Genomic DNA, 16442 nt, shown 5'->3' on the forward strand with positions numbered 1-16442 from the left:
AGGTGAATCGTATGTAACTGCCGTATTCAACCATTTTCATCCCCAAAGCAACAAGTTCATATAGCTCAAGCTACTAAGGGAATATTTTTAATGGTTAATGCATTTCTAATAAAAATTTCTGGAGTGTTAATCTAGAATTTCTAGGTATTACTAATGATGAAACTGAATAAAATTCACAGCAGATACGTTATGTGTACACTTGCTTTTCATGATTATTAAAAACAGATGTTCAGTGTTCTTGGTAAACATCTTAAAATTATGTCTCTTTGTCAATAATTCAAGAACTTGGCACTGAGTAAGGCAGTATTTATCTCAGTTATACACAAATATTGACAATGCTTTGTTCAAGAAGGTTCTTTAAGCCCTTGAAATATTCAATATACTTTTGGGAGATTAATTTTCCCTGTGTTTTTCTTCTGGTATGTGTGATGTTTCAATATGCAGAATGTTTGGCTTGATGTTTATATAGGTTGTATATATGTGTTTACCCAGAGACACAAATTCTGGATAAGTTTCTTTTCATTTGAAAGAAAACTAGCTCAAGAATGGCAATTCACAGAGCAGACATACCATCAAATGGGTCACCCAAAAATCCAGTCAAATGCAGGAAAAGGCTTCTATATCAAAGATATAAGTGAATATATGCATGTGTATTTTGGAGTAAAAATCAATTCATGGTAAAACTGTAAATCTGTTACTTTTGTCAAACATATGTAAGAATTTGTCTCCTATATATTTGACCATATTTGTAACTGATGGACTAACTGGATTCAGGAGATACAGATTTGCTTATTAATACAAATAATTAAACAGCAAATAATCTTTGCTCATATGCATTATGCACTAATATTAGGATAGATTTAGTAGATAATTACTTTTTAAGCAATATTAATAACATCATATTTTAACAAAGGCAAATTATGTCCCACAGGTAAAAAAAAATATAGATAAATGAACCCTATTTTTCTCACATTTTATAAAACAATTTAACAATTGCAGAATAAAGTCACAATATTAATTTTATAAAGCAATTTTAATATTCCAAACTTTTTTTGGTGTTTAAAATTTGCCAAAAAATATATTTGGTAAAATGTGTGTGCTTATTCATAGAGTCTAAATTCACTTTTCCCTTGGCATGAGTTTGGTGGAAAGATGTAATACCAGTAGACAGGTGTGATTGTGCTTGCCTGTAAATCCCAGCTACTCAAGAGTCTGAGGCAGGAGATTGGCAAGTTCAAGGCCAGCCTGAGCAACTTAATGAGAACCCTGTCTCAAAACAAAAAAATACAAAAGGCTGGAGATGTAGCTCATTGGTAGAGTGCTTCTAAGTTTAATCCCCAGTACAGGGGAAAAAAAGATGAAATACCCGTCAATGCAAAGTAGATGCTTAATGTATTCATTTTCTCCATCTGTGACATTTTTTTCAAAGCTGTCGTTGTATTCTCTTAACTCACAGTCAGTCAGACACAGCTCCGGAGAGACATGGTTTTCTGCCAAAGTCTAGTGGCCACCGTCTGTGCCTTCTCTGAGCAGCTCATGGCAGCCTTAAACCAGATGTTTGACAACAGCAAGGAAAATGAGATGGAGACATGGGAAGCCAGCAGAAGGTGGCTGGACCAGATAGCAAATGCAGGTGTTCTCTTTCACTTTCAGTCACTTCTGTCACCAAACTTGGTAAGGAATCACACGGCGCTGGCTGTCTATATCAACTGTAAGCTACATTATTGCATGTTCCCAAATATGAAGTGGTTAGTCATTTCCCACTCATTCTCTCCTTCGTTAGTACATCAGCTGCCATTAGCTACTTTATATAAGGTCACATTTTTCCATGGTCATTCAAGTTTTAATAAGTATGTAAAATATATACCTTTTATTCCCTGATTTTTAAATCTCTTTTCTGAGGCTGCTAAAGGCTGAGAAAGCCTCCATGTGCTACTGCTTCTTCTGTCCCTAAGCACTGTCTAAAAATGGTCATCAGGAAAAAAGAGGATCTTTCTACTGTAATTCCCTTATCCAGTCCAGAAGAAACAGTCCACTGTGAAATCCGAATTCCCATTAAGATTGATAATCAGGAGAGTACTTCATAGAGGAGCCCAGACAACTCACATGCATGTGTGCTGTCTGATGATCTGTTTAGAATTTGCATGTGTTAAAAGAAATTGTGGTTTTTCTGTATCACATTTGCCCTGTTGAATCCAAGAGCCCTGTGCTCACTGCAATAGAATTGGCCATGTTTGTGCATCCACACTGGATATGAAGAAAGCATTTTGAAATATTTGAAAAATAAACGTGCTAAATTTGGAGTTTTTTTTTTTCACATGTACTTTCTGTGATTGTGATAGTGGTCATGATGTTTAAAGGCATAGATGTTCACTTTTACATATGAGTCTCAGGTGCGTGTTAAAAGAGATTGTGATTTTCAGTAGGAAATCCTATTTCATTCATTAAAGCATACATAGAAAATGTAGCTACTAAGTAACAAGGTTGAGTTTTTAAATAAAAATGTATGATATTATACATAAAAATAATGCTTTGGGTGATGTTGAGGATAACAAGGTGATTGCTGAACTCCACAACTATAGGAGATTCTGGAATAATGGAATAATAATAAAGAAGTCCATCTCAGTGTACTTCAAAGTAACTAAGTAGATTCTTTGAAAAGAATCTGTGCACTCCACTTGGGTGATTTATTTTTACTTATTTGTGGTATTGGAGGACTGAACCAAGGACCTTGTGCCTGCTAGGTATCTATTCTTCACTGAGCTACATTCCCAGCCCTTTTTATTTTCTTTTGAAATAATTTCACTAAATTGCTCAGGCTGGCCTCAAACTTGCAATCCTTTATGTCTAAGCCTCCCAAGTAGGTAGATTACAGGTGATTGATTTTTTTTAATTTGGTTAATTTGAAATAAAGTACTTTTGGAAAAGTGTTTTAAAACAAAATAAAAATTAGTCATTGTTTGTCAAATGTAAATTGATTTCTGATAGGAAGCTCACTTCCTATCACATTAAATATTTGTTAAATGAATGAGTAAATGCATGAGATTTATTATTATTTTTACTTTAAAACTCTCATCATCTAATCAGATGTTGCTACTTTTAAAGCAAAACTTAATTTTATTTGCATTCTTGAGGATTAGGAGAAAATTTTACAATAATGTAACTACGCAATGATCTAGTCCACAATATATGAAGAACACTTGTAACTCAACAGTGAAAAGACAAATGACCCAGTTTAAAATTGGGCAAGGGACTTGAAATGACAATAAGAACATGAAAAGATGATCACCATCATTAGCCATTGGGGAAATGCAACTCAAACTATGAAGAAAGATTATATTATCTGTGCTATGGATGTGGTTGTAATCCATAAGGCAGATAATAACAAGTGTTGGTGAGGATATGGACAGACTGTGATCCTCATAAATTGGTCATGAGAATATGAAATAGCACAACTATTTGGAAAACAGTTTGCCAGTTCCTCAAAATGGTAAACATAGAGTTTCTGTATTATCCAGAAATTCTACCCCTAGGTAATACCCAAGAGTACAAAGGTGACAATTTTTTCAACCTATTTGCATCTGTATTGTACTTCTTTGAAATCTGGGGTTGCCTTACTGATTGTTTTTCATACAATGAAAATTTCTTATCATCTCCTTTACCCTCTACAAATGTTGTACCAAAATATGGTAAGAGCTTATACTAACATATTAAACTGTTGTTTAAAACATGTTGTGCTGGTTGTTTAAAAGGTTCATATACATCATTAAGGGAACTCTTAAAAGTTGTGTGTGGTAAGGTTAATTATATTTTCATTATGAAACTATTAAAAGACCCTATAGAGAATGCATTAAACTGCTAATAGGAAGGCCAGAATCTGATAGCATGGTGATATTGCTAAGAGTCACACTGATATGATGAGTATATCTGGCCATAGCTGCCACAGCTTGAAAATTATAAGTTGTAAGAATGAGACAAATGGTTAAAAGAAATTGGATTAAATATTTACAAGATTCTAGACTAAATCCCCAGAAAGACAGTTAAGCAAAAATAATTCCTGCCCCCAAGCTCTTTGTGAGACAAATATATATATATACACACATATGTGGAAATTGCTTTTATCGCAGTTCTAATAAACAGCAAATTGAACAGTGAATAAATTATCCCATTATAAAATAGGGTAGCTGTTATATAATATGGTTTTAAAATAAAATTATACTTTCGCTTGTCGCTGTTATTTTTATGAGACTTTAGAAACTAAGAGTCAAATGTCATGCTCTGTGAATTTATTTGTAAATGAAATCAACATGATTATAGTCTAGCTACAAAATAGGCTGAAAAAATGTGTGTATAACCATTTTAAAAAACAGAGAAAATGAAAAATATAAAATCATAAAAGGAAGGTGTAACTATGGAACTTGTTAATTTCATTTTGGTCAGGAAGGTCTTAAGGATGGATTGATAATATTTTGCATGTAAATGAAGCTATGTTTCATCCAGATTTACATTATGTCATGGCATCTTACATAAAATTGCATTCTATTTTGTCATATTGTTTTTCTTTCTTTGTAGACTGATGAACAAGCCATGCTAGAAGATACACTGGTTGCACTATTTGATTTGGAAAAGGTTTCATTTTACTTTAAACCATCAGAAGACGAACCACTGGTTGCAAGTAAGTAATTATGTGTTTGTAGAATTTCTTCAGCACCAGACAATAGCATATGCTATATCTTTGATATTAATATCTTGTATAGTTACTTTATGAATTGAAGGATTGAAAAGCCCTCTTTTGATTTAGCAATTTTCTATCACTAAACCTGACAAAAGCAGTAATTTAGAAGTTATACATTCAGAAAAGTAGCAATAACCTACAGTTTAATGTTCACATTTTCTAGTTTTTGCAAGTCATGATCATTCATATACTGTTTCAACATTGTCATGCATTGGTTTAAAATGGATTTATCAGTTCAAGGAATCTTCCGTAGTTTGCTATTTTTTTATGTGTGCCTCCTTATTTTTTCGTAAGTGTCAGGACCCCCTACCCCCATGTTATGATAAAGACGTAAGCCTCTTCAGGCTGGAAGAGGTTATTTTTCACCTTTTTTTAAGGTCTGGTACAATAAATAGGGACTCAGTAGAGGCTCACTGAATCCATGGTCTTATTTAAGAATGATAATTATTCTTTCATTTGTTCATCACAAGTTTCTTGAATGCCTACTTCTTGCCAAGAATTTTCTAGGTGTTAGACTCAAGAGAGAACTAAGTTATTGTAGCTCATTGGATTTATTTTTCAAGTGGGGAAAGTCAAATGAACAAGTTGATTTTATAATGAATTAGAAGGTAATAATAAAAGGAAATAAAGGAAAAAGATGAATGGGTAGATGAGAAGTCACAAAGAATAGGGAAGTGAGTGAAGTCTTATTAAGGAGAACAGAGCCCTGACAGGGTGGAGGTTACAATTCATGCAGATATTGGGAGCGGGGTATCCCACACACATTGGACTCCAAGGTGGGAATGTATGTGGCGTGCTCTCAAATGAGCAAACAGGCCTGCATGGGTATAGGAGAGCAAGTGAAAGGATCAGAGAGGGAGAGAGTAGACCATGCAGTACCCATCCCCCCCTGGGATGAGTACTTTCCAACCAAGCCATTGAGAACAACAGGATTTGGCTTTACATAGCAAAAGGCTGCCTCTGGCTGCTGTGTTGAATAGATCATTCCTAGGCCTAGGAAACAGAAGCCCAGGGAAGAGTTAGCTACACACTGAATGACTAGGGTGAGAGATCATGGTGACTTGGCTTCAAAGATAGCTGTAGAGATGGCAAAAAAAAAAAAAAAAAAAAAAGTCAGTGCTGTTTATATTATTTTAAGAAAGTAGAGAGAAAACAAAACTAAAGTTGTGTTTCCAGTAGTGGACAAGAGAATCAGAACATGGTGTACAAAGTTGGAAATGCAGGTTATATTCAAGAGAGAATATGACAAGGGGCATTATTTGAACCAATTGTGTGATCATCTGTGAATATATATAGAATAGGATGTAGTTTTGTTTACTTCAGTAACATAGGCACACTTTTGTTGAAGGCAGAGATGACTATGATTTTTTATCTAATATGTTTTTAAAGTTTTGCCTGAAGAACTATAAGCTCACAGAAGTACTGTTTTCTGTGATTCTAATGTGACTTTATTGGTCTGTGGAGCCGGGAGCCGAGGAAGAATGAATATCATATCCTTGATAAAACACTTACTTGTTATAAACCCACTGTAAGAGCCTTAACACTGGCACATTGGAACATGTGCTAAATATTAAAGGTAACCGAGAAGATGGAAGTAATGGTTGTATATGAATGTAGCTGTACCTGTAACAAGCTTTGTAATACATATTCAGCAATATATGTTTGTGTGTATTTCCTCAAAGCACTATCTTGACTTCTGGAAATAGTTCTCTAAGGTAGAGCTAGTTTCAGTGCTATATGAGTAAATATTCCAAGCAAATATCAAAAAGTGATGATAAGAACGTAGTTCTCATTTTATGTTGGCTTAGGAGAGTAGAGAATTATTCAAAACCCAGGGGTCATCAAGTCTTATGTAAGTAGTATAAGGAAACTAGAGTTTTATCATTCATCGCACAGTTTCACGTTTCTATAAATGTAAAAACAGAGGAGTTAGATGAACTAATAAATTCTGCATCATGCAAATGGGTAGTAATGGATTGCTTGTCTGTGAAGGGAGTAGTGGGTGTAGAAAGGAGGAAGCATAAAGGTGTAAAGAAACAATTGACTTTGACCTTGAGAAACCCGAGATGAAATCCTGGTTCCATTTTCATCTGCAAACATGAGAACATTAACTTCCCCTAACTCTAACAGTGTTGAGAGGCTTAAATAAGATAGTATTTCAGATCCTCTAGCATCATATGTGGCTCATTGTAATACTCAGGTAAGTGTTTAAGTCTCTCCTTACTTTATTTCCCTGACTTTTTTCCCCCCAAAAGCTATATTTATAGCTTCACCAATAGTTTTATTTTTGTATTAGAGAATAATAAAGTTTAGAAGAATTATGGCATGCCAAGCATTATGCCAAGAATTATGGCATGCCAAGAAGTCTAGATTGAAGACATCTTATGTTTATAGAGGAAATAATTTTTATACACACACTCACATAACCACCACCACCACCACCACCACCATCACCATCACCACCACTACCACCAAGTGCTGCACTAAGTTCTAGGAATATAATGATAATAAAACAAGTCCTTATTGGCCTGGAGCTTAGAGACTAGTGAAAGACACAAAGGAATAAATGGGCACTTTGCCACTTCAGTGATAAGGAAAGTACAAGGTACTGCCCATGAAATATAGTGAAGGGAGAATATACTAGCCAAATGATTAGATTGTATAGAATTAAATTTATTTTGTGGAAAGTCTGCATTTTTTAAAAGAAATACTGATAGCAGTTCTTCTCCTTTTCAATGGTGAAACAGATAATTTTATAATAATTAATTTCTAGGTGTTTTTAGTCAACTTTCCATCTCTGTGACCAATATACCCTAGAAGAACAACTTTGAGGAGGAAGTTCACTTTGGCTCACAGTTTCAGAGGTCTCAATCCATGGTCTATCAACTCCATAGTTCTGGGCTCAAGATGAGGCAGAACATCATGGTGGAAGGGTGTGGTGGAGGAAGGAAGCTCAGAGCATGACAGCCAGAAAGCTGCAAGGAAGAGATCTCTGCTCACCAGGGACAAAGTGTAAACCCTAAAGCCACATCTCTAGTGACCTATTTCTTCCAGCCATACCCTACCTACCTACCTCTTCAGTTATTGCTCAACTTATCCATATTAGTGAAATTAATCCACTGATAAGGTTATAGCTCTAATTATCTAATAATTTAACCTCTGAACATTCTTATATTGTCTCACCATGAGCTTTCGGAGCTCACCTCCTATCCAAACCATAATACTAGGAGAAAGAATATTTTTGAGCCCCTACAATGCCTGTATGGGCCAAGCACCATGCCTGGAGGTGTGGATATGATGAATTAGACATTTTTTATTCATTTTATTATTGTCCTGGAGGATCATCCAGATGTTTTCCTTCTTGATATTATGACTACTTTATATTATTAGTTAGGTGACAGCCTAGTTGGGAGACATGAATAAGATATCAACTACAAAGATAGGACTCTGATAAATCCTATGAAGGAAATAGCATATATATATAAAGAAAAAGAATGAGATAGGGTGAGGTGGCTCTTTAAATGGTGACCAGAGAAGGATTTCTATAGAAGTAGTTTTTAAACTGAGATTTGTAACTCTCTTTTTGAGAGTTAGGAAACGGCAATACTGTCAGAGGGAGCTAATGAGTTCAAAGTCAAAAGACTTATCAAACTGATTGGCCCACACAGTGGTTGGGTGCCATGTTTGCAGAGATGGGATGGCACTGTTTGTTGAAATTCATCTAAGGGTCATTCCTTTTATTGATCTGACCACACAACTTTTCCATATTAAAAAAAAAAATGGTTTTGAACTTTTAATCATTAATCCTAATGACAGAGTTTGTTTTCACCATAGGTAAATTGCCACAAGTAAAACTCAATAATTTTCAAAAGTATTTTTTTTTTTAAAGAGAGTGAGAGAGGAGAGAGAGTGAGAGAGTGAGAGAGGGTGAGAGAGAGAGAATTTTTTTTTAATATTTATTTTTTAGTTCTCGGCGGACACAACATCTTTGTTGGTATGTGGTGCTGAGGATCGAACCCAGGCCTCATGCATGCCAGGCGAGCGTGCTACCACTTGAGCCACATCCCCAGCCCTCAAAAGTGTTTTTGAAAAGTTTTTTTTATTGTTGAGTTTTATATATTGTTTGTATATTTTGGATGACAGTCCTTTATCAAATGTGTCTTTCAAAATATTTTCTCCTAGTCTGTTGCTTCTCATTTTGTTGACATTATTTTTACAAAGCAGAAGTTTTAAATTTTAATGAAGGCCCCTTTTCAGTTCTTTTATTGATTATTCTGTTGGTTTTGTTTAAAATGGAATTATCATACACAGGATCATCCAAATGTTCTCCTATTCCATCTTCTAGGATTTATGTAGTTCTGCATTTTACTTTTAGTTCTCTGATCCATTTTGAGTTAATTTTGGGAAGGCAGTAAGCTCAGATATTTAGTTGTTCCAGAACCATTTTTTTCTTAAAGACTATGTTCATTCCATCATTTTACTTTTGGTCTTTTCTTCAAAGATAAACTGACTGTATTTACATGAGTCTATTTTAGGGCTTTCTGTTTCTGGGTTTCATTGATCTGTTTTTCTATTCTTTGTCAATATCACACTATCTTGATTTCTGTAGCTTTATAGAAATCCTGATGCCAGGTACTGCCTGTCCTCCAATTCTATTTTTAAATAATGTGTTGGCTACTCTGGGTCTTTTGCTCCTCCTTTTAACCTTTAAAATCATTTTGTCAGTTTCCATGAAATAACTTAGAATTTTTATCATGTATTGCATTAAAGCAATAGATCAAGTTGGAAAGAAATGATATCTTGACATTATTAAGTCTTCTAACCATGGTCATAGAGTAGTTATTTTTAATTTTAGTTATTCTGATTTGTTATACATGATGGCAGAATGCAGGTAATTTCATATTACACATATAGAGCACATGTTTTCAAGACACTGGTTGTACACAAAGTATTTTCACACCATTCGTGTCTTATATATGCACTTAGAATATTGATGTCTAACTCATTCCACCATCATTCCTATCCCCATACCCCCTCCTTTCCCCCACTCCCTTTTGCCCTATCTAAAATTCCTCCATTCCTCCAATGCTCCCCCCACCCGCCATCACCATTATGAGTCAGTGTTAATGTTGATACCAGCGAGTATATGCATGAAATTTAACATAATTTAAACTATATATGACAGTGTATGAAAGGAGAGCTGGAAGATACAAATATTTAGTATGTATATAAATCTGTGTTTTCTTCAGTGTCCATACATCATTTATTTTTTATTTTAGAAACCAGGAAAAAAAGAAAAGATTCCCAATCTTTAAAATGCTATTCATTTGCAACCCCTTCACCAAGAAACTTTCTCTCTTTCCAAAACTTATGCCTTTCTATCTTTCTTTAAAAAAAAAAAGGTAACAAAATACAATATTCATTATTATGTGGCATAATAAATGTAAAGGTTCATGTAATATCTCTTTTATTGATATGAAGAAGCAAATAGATAAATTTAATAAGGAGTTTGGACTCTGTGATCATAGATGCCGTTTGACCTTGAATTCTTGTTTCATTTCATTCATATTTCAGGAAGCAGGTTATAAGTAACAAATATTGAATTAATAACATGTATTAAATGCCTACTACATTTAGCCCTTGATTTCTAACAAGATAGTTTGACTATTTTAGTTTTTTAGGAAGATTTTTACATTCTTTTTTAACGAGGTGTAAATATTTGTCATGGATAAGATCATAAAATGAAGAGGAATTATGACAGCATTGTTAAAACTTATAGCATTTCAGCTTTTTAAATAGTTGATTTTTTTTAAGAAATTAAATTTGGGATCTTTGGAAGTAGCTACAGTTTGGACAGATAATTTCAAATGACTGTAGAGTATCAGTAGAGGATGATTTATTTTTGATCTGATGCGCAGGGAATGGAGCTGACAAAACCCATGCTAATTTTGTTAATGGTTGCTATGTACTCAATTCCTTGCATACTACTTAAGAAATATACCCCAAGGACTCATTTTGTCTCAAATATGAATGAGGCAGCTGCCCTGGGAGATCTTGAATCCAAGCCATGTGTAGCTAAACTCCTCATCTAGTTAAGTGAGACATCTGGTATGTCAAAGTTTAACGAAGTTTCCTATTACAAATTTTTATATGTGGTACAGTCATAAATCGGTTGTTTTAGCTAATGAGAATCTGGTTCAGTACACTTTTACTGAACAATATTTTATGTCTAACCTGAACTTGATACACATGAACACTTTTAATGTATTACTTACTAGTAATTATCAGTATTCTTTGTAAAGGTTAAAAATACCTGCCTTAAATAATCCAAATATCCTATATAGCATATTTTGAGCTTAGAAAGTAATATAACATTCATTGTCCTTTTAGATGTTCCTCTTACATATCAAGTGGAAGGAAGCCGGCAAGCTCTGAAGGTTTATTTCTACATTGATAGTTACCATTTTGAGCAACTGCCCCAAAGGTTGAAAAATGGAGGAGGGTTTAAAATTCATCCTGTTCTTTTTGCACAAGGTAAACTTTTCCTTTGTATGCTTCACAGACTAAATTATTTGCTGATTATCAATTTTTAAAATTAATTTTAACAATCAAGATTTTTTTCATTAATTTGAAAATTCTTATAGTATTTAGGTAATATATTTGCTTCAGGGAATACTTAATGTGGGAAGGAATCATCTGTGATTTAAATATTTATCAAATAGGATTATAGCATTACTTACGAGGGAGAAATAAGACAAGTTATTCAAACAAATAATGGTAAATCTAATAAGGTTAAATAAACTTGCTTAGATAAGTGGAACTATGGTAAAGTCATTAAAATTGTATGTTTAGAATATATTATGAGAGAAGATGTTTGATAATATAATGCATGCAGATTATTTTTATATACATATTTTAATCTCAAATCTTTGATTTATGTATGTGTAAAAGCACATATGCTAAATGTTTTTCTCATGTTTGGGTAATTTAATTAATACTTTTTTTGAAAGTCATTAAGTCAATTCTTTTATCAAGAAATAAGTATTCCTGACTTTTTTAAAAAAATAAATAATGAGTGTCAACTGTGGTAGAAGAAGTCAAGAGTAGCATGAGTAAGATTCTTGCCACAGACTAGGTCTCTGGGGAAGATCCTGAATCTTTCTTTTGTGATGCCCAAAAAGAATTAGAAATTCAAATTATTATGTAGTTTCTTTTAATTTAGCATCCCCACCACCCTCTAAAATATGCATGTTGTTGTCATAAGATTATATCAACCTCTCTGATTGATATCCTAGGGAATTTTATGTATTTTAAATTTTTAAGTGCTGCATTGGTTTTGCTGTGGAATTTTAATGTTCTTATAAAAAATGAGAAGAGGAGAAAAATAGAATCAATTATATGATTAAAGAATGGACATGTGTGTGAAATCTAAATTCACTACCAAGTGAAAGTTTTGTTTTGTGCTACATACATATTATTTTAGAATTTCAAATACTAAATGATAGATTACCTTCCTTCAGTTGTTATAGTTTGAAACTGCAACTGACTTAGATCCTTGGAAAAATACATTTATGTAGAAGACATTCTCAGTGAAGTTGTTAGGAGGTATTTTCATTTCTTTTCAGAGGACCGTGATTTATTGGTAGACTCTGTACAGGTAATAAAGATTCTGGAATGAAAAGGAATACAAAAGAAGAAGAAACAATGGGCAAAAAGACCCTTGGAGACATATTAGAATAATTTAACCTTAAATATGTCAAAAAAAAAAAACCCTTACAGGAATAGATAATTTAAGAAGACAGTGTTCTGAAATGTTAACTTTTTAAAGGTTTAATTAGGGCTTACAGTTGTTAACGATTCCTCATGTATTTTTCTCTTTTTAAAAATTTTGTCTTTGAAATAATTACTGATATGACAGATGGCACTAAGCATATTTTTTTTCAAAAATCTTGCATTTGTGACACATACACCTTAAATAACTGAATAATCATACCCAATAGCAAATGTACAAAGGAAAATGATTATTTTGCAAGCAGTGACTGTTTTACAATTTTGGCAAGAACCAATTTAAAAACAACCCCTAAATATATAGTATTTGATGAATTTAATATCATTTTAAAAATGTAATTTCAGTAAAAACTATAATAAATATTAGGTTTTAATATTCTCAAAGCAGCAAAATTTGAAAAACGGTTTGAATAAGCAATACAGGAAACAATTCATGTAGTTGAGGTCATGGATAGTTAAAGATAACTGGAAAACAATTTGTGTCATTAAAAATCTGCCAGTGATAAGGCAGGCATGGTGGCACATGCTTGTAATCATAGCTACTAGGGAGGATGAGGCAGGAACGTCACAAGTTTAAGGCCATCTTGTGCAGCTGAGACCCTGCCTCATAATAAAATAAAAAGGCTGGAGATGTAGCTCAGTGGTGGAGCAATTCTCTAGCATGCACAAGGCCCCGGGTTCCATCCTCAGCATCTCAAAAAAAAAAAAAAAAAAAAAAGAAATATCTGCCATTGATGAAGTTGTTTATTTAAAAGGAATGCAAATCATAAAACTCACCTAAGGAATCTTGAATAACTCCCAGTATTTACATTAAGGAGCAGCGTAGGAAATCCAGGCCTAATTTGAGTAGGTCAAGTCTGGTAATTGAAAGTAGTGATAAGTGGAAGAGATTCTAAATGGAGCCTATTCCTGGATTGAAAGTTTATTTGAAGGGGTTCAGTTGTGTTTTTGTTGTTGTTCCAGTTAGTTATACATGACAGCAGATTGCATTTTGACTCGTTGTACACAAATGGAGCTCAGCTTTTCATTTCTCTGGTTATGCACGATGCAGAGTCATACCATTCATACAATCATACATGTACATAGAATAATAATGTCCAACTCCTTCCAACATCTTTCCCACCCAGGGGTTTAGTTTTGTAGGTGTATATACACATGATTCTTCCCTAATGAACAAAAGTCAGATGAACGTGAAAATTTCCTGGGAAATTTATTAAAGCTTGCCTAAAGTTGTCTCTTCCCACCCACATCCTGCGTGGGCAGTGGAAGTGAAGGTTTCTCTTTGGTGGAGTAGGGTGGCTGCGAAATAAAGCTAAGAAAGAGAAAACAGTGAAGAAACCACAGTTCACAGGAAGTAATTTTAGAAAGCAAGGGCAGGATAGCCCTTGACCTTAGAGGTGAAGCTTCCACACTGGAAAGAGAGTGAGAGCCAGCATTTGCTTCGGGGAAACATCAGAGGTTTTCTGTAGAATGTTCTTCACCAATTAAGGTAGGAGGTGGGGTGTCCAGGATCCAATGGGTTATACTCAACAAAAGTGGTCTTCCTAGCCTAGTGAAGACAGAGGTGCATTGCATAATCCATTGAGTGGGAGGGGCCACAAAATAGTCTGCAATGCCAAACCTAAATCTTCCTGGCTCAAGACCAAGTGAAGATGTTCAAATAACCTCAAATTATTTAAGGAGGGAATTCCACAGTCTGTGATACTACAAACTTGGTGCAGAAGCAGCAAACGTATCATCTTCCTCCATTTTTCTTGCCTCCATAGAGGATTGGAAGGAGATGGACATTGTAGTTCATGGTGGATCTTGAGATGGAATTAACTGTAAGATCAGGAATTTCAGGGTTAGAGTGAGCAGGGTTGAAGGTGAATGTATACTGCTGAGGAAAACAGGAATCCAAGACAGATGAAAGTGATACATATTTTGAAGGAAAGGCACATAGAAACAAGCAAACTGGAGAGTGAGCACAAAGGATACCCAAAATGCTAAAATATGAAGGTCATATTAAAGCAATCTCCCACCTAATATTTATACAGGTCTCCTACAGGTTAGGGAATTAATGCTGTTGGCATCCGTGAGCCTTTAGTAAGATAAAGCACATCATTACAACTGAATGAATGAAATTAAACCTGTCTCTCTCCCCATGCACAAAACTCAACTCAAAGTGAATCAAGGACCTAGGAATTAAACCAGAGACCTTGTGCCTAATGAAAGAAAAAGTAGGCATCAATCTCCATCATGTCGGATTAGGCCCCAATTTCCTTAATAAGACTCCTACAGTGTAAGAATTAAAACCAAGAATCAATAAATGGGATGGATTCAAACTAAAAAGCTTCTTCTCAGCAAAAGAAACAATCAGTGAGGTGAATAGAGAACCTACAGAATGGGAGCAAATCTTTACCACATGCACATCAGATACAGCACTAATCTCTAGGATATATAAAGCACTCAAAAACGTTTATACAAAAAAAGCAAATAACCCAATCAATAAATGGGTCAAGAAACTGAACAGATACCTCTCAGAAGAGGATATACAATCAATCAACAAATATATGAAAAAATGTTCAACATCTCTAGCAATTAGAGAAATGCAAATCAACACTACTCTAAAATTTCACCTCACTCCAGTCAGAATAGTAGCTATCAAGAATACTCATACATTGCTGTTGGGACTGCAAATTGGTGCAGCCAATATGGAAAGCTATATGGCGATTTCTTAGAAAACTTGGAATGGAACCACCATTTGACCCAGCTATCCCACTCCTTGGTATATACCCAAAGGACTTAAAAACACCGTACTACAGGGACACAACCACGTCAATGTTTATAATAGCACAGTTCACAGTAGCTAAACTGTGAAACCAACCCAGATGCCCTGCAGTAGATGAATGGATAGGGAAACTTTGGTATATATACACAATGGAACATTATTCAGCAATAAAAGAGAATAAAATTATGGCATTTTCAGGTAAATGGATGGAGTTGGAGAATATAATGCTAAGTGAAGTAAGCCAATCCCAAAAATCCAAGTGCTAAATATCTTCTCTGATATAAAGATGTTGATTCATAATGGAGATGGGGGAGCATGGGAGGAATAGATGAACTTTAGATAGGGAAAGAGAAGGAAGAGAAAGGGAGGGGTCAAGGAGGTAGGAGTGAAGGTGGAATGAGTTCTACATCATTACCCTAAGTACATGTATGAAGACATGAATGGTGTGTAAATACTTTGTGTATAACCAGTGACTTGAAAAAAAACATGCTCTATATGTGTAATATGAAGTGAATTGCATTCTGCCACATGTATAACAAATTAGAATAAATAAATAATTTAATAAAGAAAAAAAAGAAATAGGAGCACAAGTAGGGGGCATATTTGAGTCCCTTCTTTCACCCACTTCGCACTGACTTATTTGCATTGTCAGTTTTTCTTGACACTAGCTGCACCTTAATCATCTTGGAAAGGTTTTAGAAAATACCTATACTCAGCCTCACCTCAAATGAATTAAGACAGAATAGCTAGGAGGTGAGACGTAAATACCAGGCTATTTTAGCAGCTTTTCAGGCAATTCTGAAGTTCACCAGGATGAGAAACCAAAGGTCGGTGTGGATTAGGAAAAACTGCAGTTATGCAGTAAATCTTTGTTTAATTAGACTAATTCATTTCACAGATGTTCAACTTATCTAGGTTCTGGGGAGCTGAGGCAAGGAGGGTTGAGGCATTGTAAAAGATTCTTATATTCTAGGACCATGAGGATGCAGGCTGGCCCTAGGAGGAGTGAACTTGAGTGGAGAAATTTTCTTCTACAAAGGCTAAGAGGCTCTGCAGAATGAGCAGCTGAGAAATGTCTTCTCCCCGACCACAGCTGGCCACTAAGCCTCTTTTTCTGAATGGGGATCTGAGGCGGCAGTTCTTGGTCTG

The 16442-nt window shown here is 34.6% G+C and overlaps 1 protein-coding gene across 3 annotated transcripts in view; it reads left to right on the forward strand.

Annotated features, from left to right (window-relative positions):
• Prex2 (phosphatidylinositol-3,4,5-trisphosphate dependent Rac exchange factor 2) overlaps positions 1 to 16442 on the forward strand; it is a 294983-nt gene that overhangs the window by 195565 nt on the left and 82976 nt on the right. For all 3 annotated transcript variants that reach the window (XM_040294020.2, XM_005322936.5, XM_078017136.1), the window contains 3 exons: positions 1457 to 1674; positions 4573 to 4675; positions 11126 to 11269. In XM_040294020.2, coding sequence (XP_040149954.2) covers positions 1457 to 1674; positions 4573 to 4675; positions 11126 to 11269 — 465 coding nt within the window. The remainder of the gene's footprint in view (positions 1 to 1456; positions 1675 to 4572; positions 4676 to 11125; positions 11270 to 16442) is intronic.

Source organism: Ictidomys tridecemlineatus, chromosome 7 (genome assembly GCF_052094955.1).
Source record: "Ictidomys tridecemlineatus isolate mIctTri1 chromosome 7, mIctTri1.hap1, whole genome shotgun sequence".
Classification (NCBI taxonomy): domain Eukaryota; kingdom Metazoa; phylum Chordata; class Mammalia; order Rodentia; family Sciuridae; genus Ictidomys; species Ictidomys tridecemlineatus.